A 5,232-nucleotide genomic window follows, 5' to 3' on the forward strand; every position below is an offset into this window, starting at 1 on the left:
GGAGCTACGCGGCGGCGATGAGCAATCCGTGGTATTCTCAGAGCTATCCCGGCCCGAGGGGTTATGGCCAGGGTGGCGAGATGATGACGATGAGAGGAGATACCGAGCGGAGTGGATCGGCAGCTGCTGCAGCTGAGGCGGTAGCTGGGATCAAGCGGAGGAAGAAGCCCTATGCAGCGCCCAAGGGAGTGTGGCGTAATAATGGAGGATATAATGCTACCATTTACGTTAATAAGAAGCGAATCTACGGGCCTGTGCGACGGAACTTGGCCGACGCTGTGTCGGACAGGCGGATTATGGAGGACTCAGTAGATTCGGCCAGGAGTAAGATTGAGAGGTCGATCGAGGAAGAGCATAAGATCTTCGAGTCTGATCAAGCGAGGGAGTCGTTCATTGCAGAGGAATGCCATACGATGATAAGGGAAGTAGTTGCGAAACTGCGAGCGGAGCGAGGCAACACTCATAACTCCACCAACCCGGTTTCTCCTGATCATCGGCCGCCTGTCCAGACTCCGTTGGTCTCGCAGCGTTACAAAAGGCCGGGGATTGTACCGTCTCTGGCTCAAGCTGTGTATGGCACGGCGCCTGCTGTTGGTCGAGGTCCTGGAAATATGATGTCTTTCATGATGCCGCCTTACCCGCCTACAGCCTGGTCAAGGCCCATTGGTAGTGCCAAGACTACTGGCAGCCCGCTGTTGCTCAAGACGAGGAAGCGAGATCGGTCGGAGGGTCCTGAGGAGGTTGCCACTACTGCTAAGGCGGATAGTATGCTGCCCAACACTGGATTGGCTCATAGTGTTATCTTCGGCGGTGGTGTGGGCACTACTAGTATTGAGATACCCACTGACCCTTCGGAGCTCACTGAAGGGGTCACAACGGACCCTAAGCGGGCGAGGACCACCACGCCTGTAACAGCAACAACTTCATCATCATCAACAACAACATCGTATGTACCCTTATCGCCTTTGTTCAACCCTGGCTCGCCTCCACTGTCAAGTCGAATGTTCTCACCAGCTTTACCCAAGTATTTGCAGAGCCCCGCATTCCCTGCTACACAGCTTGCCTCTTCTAGAGGGGCACCTCCTCTCGGTTCTAATGTTGCTGACGGGTCGATCATGGATGGAGACATCCAACTGGAGGAAAGTGCTGTTGGGTCTTCAGGCCTCTGCCCCAAGGGCATGCAGACATCTTTCGGATTCCCTATGACCCCAACCTTTTTGCCATATCAGACCACACCGGCTGGAACTACTCTTGCTAGCGCGAGTTCAGCTTCGTCAGCCACTACTACTGCTGCTGCCGGGGCTGTTGACTCGGCTGCCCCCACCCCCGCACCATCGACGTTGCGATCGTTGGCCTTCACTTCTCCTGGTCTTCTACCTGCCCCTTCTCATGCAGGGGCAACTACAGTAGCTGCTACTGCATCCTTCTGGACACCGCACTTACATTATCTCAAGCATAGCCCAGCGTTCGCTAGTCAGAGCAGCGCCGCTGCTACTGAAGGTTAACTCGATGTCATCATTATCTTTTACTGTAGCCATATCTCTCAATACCAATATCGTTATCAGAATCATCGTCGTCATCGTCATCATCACTACGTCAGAACGTAAAATCTCTAACATTTCGTTTACTCGACGTGTTGTGTTTGTAGTTGGGAATCTGGGGTTAGAATGTGAATACACGGAAGAGGTCGGAATATGGTACATAACGATGATGCGATTCATATGTACGCAAAGAAGGCATAATCAAATGTTCAACAGCCCGGCCAAATATATAGTAGGGTCACGTGAGAGCCCTCCGGCCGACCCCAGCGGTCAGCGAGAACCCAATTTCTTTTCCTGCCTCTTACGGGAAGGTGATGTCATCAGAGGCGATGGCAAAGACTGTGACACATACACTATAATGAAGGTGTTGGGCCAAGGGGCTTATGGCCAGGTGCTGTCCCTCTCCACGGCACCCATAGCAAGATCCGTGACAGGTGTTTGTGGTTGGGTCATCTCGTCACAGAAGGGCCTACTGTCTCAAGCGAGTACCCCTACGGGAGCTTAGCCATAGGCAGCGAGAGCAGGTGAAACAAGAGGTCCATCTTCTAGAGACCCTCAGGGGTCATCCTAATATTGTCTGGTAAGTACTGCTAATCCCTGCCGCCGCTGCCGCCCTGCCCCTCAGGCATAAAGAGTCTTTCGTCACACCAGATGAGATCATCTGCATCGTGATGGAGTAGGTTTCACAAGGTATGGTGTATATCATTTACGCTCAGGTATTGCTCTTTGGGAGACCTAGGAGCTCACATAAAGTGCTTATGGGAGGGTGGAAAGCCTCCCAGAAGGTTAGAGGACTTAGCCATTGATTGGCTCATTCAGATGTGCCTCGCACTGCAAGCTTTGCATTCGCGCCGGGTAGATGAGTGCTGCCTCTATCACCATCAGCAGCCATAGGTACTTCACCGCGATATGAAGACCGGGAATGTTTTCCTCCTACGTCCAGCTAGTGTGGGAGAGGGTAGCCTGGTTCTCAAGCTCGGGGACTTCGGTGTGAGCAAGGTAGGTTGGTAGTTGTGGTAACAATAGCAGAGCTTTTTGTAGATGCTGGGGGACCAGCCGGCGAACCCGATGCACTCAAAAGTGGCCTTGGCCTCTACCATGATAGGGACGCCGGTATACATGTCCCCTGAGATGTACAGGGGGAAGCCCTATGGCTTCGAGGCCGACATTTGGGGGCTCGGCTGTGTGCTGTACGAAGTGTTGCATGGCCGATACGCCTTTGAAGCTGACAGTCTGCAAGGACTGGCATTGAAGATCATGCAAGGCCGGCATGGGCCTGTCACCTGCAGTGAGGGCTTGAGAGAGCTCATAGTGTCAATGCTATATGATAGACCCGAGGGGCGGCCGGCCCTGCAGGCGATTCTTGCGCGGTCTATTGTACGAGCGAGAATCGCCCTCACTCTAGCTGGTGTTTGTTCTTGCATCGAGTCGCACATTGGTAGCAGGATGGCCCAAGAGGCATACAAGACCCTGCTGGCCCAGCTCGGGTACATGGGGCTCCGATGGGTTGTCGAGCCAGCCCCAGAGAGATGCCTACCGAGAGTAACTACACAAGGCGCTGGTGAGGACTTCCCTGAGGTTGGGGGGAAGAGGTTGAAGAACTTACAGGGAGAGCTTCGTGTTTCGCCGGGGGCCACTTGGGGGGCCCACCCGGGAGGATGCAGCGGTGCTCATGAACCCGTACCACACCGGTCGGACAGAGAAGTTGCTGGCCAGGGTGTGACTGACCTCACTTATCTGCTACAATACGATCATATCAGCAAAGAGAATCTGGCCTGCCCATTCGAGCCCGTCCGACAACTTGTGATGAACTCTCCTCAAGGCCGCAGCCTAGGCCCGCCTCCGCCGAGCTTTCCGATCGTCACCGAGCCAACTAATGCCCCGCCATTGTTGCGCGACTTGAGTTCGGTCAACCAAGCGTCGACCTCTGCTACTCGTTATCACGACTCTACCTCATTTCCATTGAAGGCTTCTGCGTCCTTAATCGATGCGATGAAATTGGAGCGGGCTAAAGCTGGGGGCACAGTAGGCCGCCGCTGGGGGCACGAGGCATTGCCGATGTTGCCGCGTTCACAATTTCGTTCGGCTAGCGTAGACCCGCTGCCCTCGGATCTGGTGATGAACCTGGATGAGGCCGGGCGGCGTGATGAGGACCAACACAGAGGGAGAGACAGCAGCCTCAGAAAAATGCACAGAAGACCGATGACGTTGCGGCAACAGGAAAGGGAGTCTTCGAGGCATCAATTCTCCCTGAGCTATGATGAGTCACCAGCAGACTTCATTACTGGTGGAATGGCTCGTCCTCGAAACGAGTTCGGATCCAGTAGGGCTCGAGGGGCCAAGGGTGTCTAGCCCCGGTCGATGTTGCTTTATGAATACCATGTTCACGTGTACTGGATTGATATGAGCTCAGAGGCTCTTCTATCATGATTGAACATTTGTGTTGGGGTGGGGACAGGGTGGAAAATGGATCCGCTTGTTGTTGCGTGTTGAGGCTGCGCTCGTAGTAGCCCTTGCCTATGATAAACTACTAGCCGGGATAATGACGTCGGGCCTGATCATCCCCGTTGAGGTCCTCGAACTTATCGCTGACTACTCTCTGAAGATAGGCTTGCACTTCGTGCTCAACCTCAGCGCGACATGTCGCCATTTCGCCGCATATCTCCGCAAGCCGGCGGTGTCGTTGCAACTTGTACGGACCATTCGAGTGAGGAGGCCCTTGCTACCTTTCCCACTAATACTGTTTCGCTGTCAGACTCTCTTACTGCCGTCCTCGATCACCTGCCTATTGCCGCCAGCAACCTCAGAAGCCTTGCCAGAATGGCTCGCCTTTTTAAGACGCCAAGTCACTCTGCAGGGTGTATTATCTCGCTCTGCCTTTTCTGGTCAGCGACGGTCACAGTCTATCGTGGATTTGCATATCCCGCGTCCTCCAACATGCAATTCTGAAGGGGAGTGGGTTCCCACGCCAACGTACGGTCTTCTCTCTCGAACGACCGAGGTACGCCTGCGACCGGTTTCGTCGCATAGCGGTCGATTCACGCCGACTGAGTATAGTAGAATGGAAAAGCTCGAGTGGTTTGAACATGAGGGGACCAATAGGGAAATGGTGAAAAGGTGTTGCATCACCCCAGCAAGGCTTGGACCATTCTTATTGTGCTCAGTTCCCATCATAAGCTCTGTCGCACTCCGGCTGGAGCACTCTATCTCCCCGTAAAATTGGGCGAGCCTCTCACTGAGTCGTTCAGCGACATGCGCTGGATCGTCGTGGACTGTGACATCCCTTTCGATCGGTCAATTTGCAGTGTAACTCACTCGGCTGTCAGCAAGGTTGTGGAACAAGACTTTCGTAGTCCCCAAATGGAGTGTTTTGGTGGGAAGATACTGTGTGGAGCTCGTGGCAATGACGACTACCTCTACATGGTGGACCCTGCTGAGGCTAGTCTCTCTGGCTATTTCGTTATCGTTTATCTATCGCATAACCTCATACAACAGAGTGACCTCATACTCTTTAAGCGCGATGGTAAACTAATATTGTCCATGGGACGCACTCTCGAGACAGAAGTTACTCTGGAGTGTTTGACACTATTGAAATCGCGAATGCTGAAGAGGAGACCAGAGGAACTACTGGAGTTGCCCGAGAATATCAGATTCGTCGACCTTGAATAATGTTCGTGATTCATCGATATTA

At 53.5% G+C, this 5,232-nt stretch overlaps 3 protein-coding genes across 3 annotated transcripts; all 3 read left to right on the top strand.

Annotated features, from left to right (window-relative positions):
• Positions 1-17: 17 nt before the first annotated feature.
• Pmar_PMAR002594 (conserved hypothetical protein) lies at positions 18-1,505 on the top strand (the record flags this gene model as incomplete). Its single annotated transcript, XM_002768916.1, has 1 exon — positions 18-1,505. One exon carries the CDS (start codon positions 18-20, stop codon positions 1,503-1,505), a length of 1,488 nt encoding a protein of 495 aa, XP_002768962.1.
• A 394-nt stretch (positions 1,506-1,899) lies between these two features.
• Pmar_PMAR002595 (serine/threonine protein kinase 2, putative) lies at positions 1,900-3,418 on the top strand (the record flags this gene model as incomplete). Its single annotated transcript, XM_002768917.1, has 6 exons — positions 1,900-1,932; positions 1,976-2,121; positions 2,222-2,396; positions 2,436-2,540; positions 2,583-3,344; positions 3,371-3,418. 6 exons carry the CDS (start codon positions 1,900-1,902, stop codon positions 3,416-3,418), a joined length of 1,269 nt encoding a protein of 422 aa, XP_002768963.1.
• Positions 3,419-4,901: 1,483 nt separating this feature from the next.
• Pmar_PMAR002596 (hypothetical protein) lies at positions 4,902-5,210 on the top strand (the record flags this gene model as incomplete). Its single annotated transcript, XM_002768918.1, has 1 exon — positions 4,902-5,210. The coding sequence occupies one exon, from the start codon at positions 4,902-4,904 to the stop codon at positions 5,208-5,210; it is 309 nt and encodes a 102-aa protein (XP_002768964.1).
• Between the last annotated feature and the right edge of the window lie 22 nt (positions 5,211-5,232).

This window comes from Perkinsus marinus (genome assembly GCF_000006405.1).
Source record: "Perkinsus marinus ATCC 50983 genomic scaffold scf_1104296966800, whole genome shotgun sequence".
In the NCBI taxonomy this organism is placed as follows: Eukaryota; Perkinsozoa; order Perkinsida; family Perkinsidae; genus Perkinsus; species Perkinsus marinus.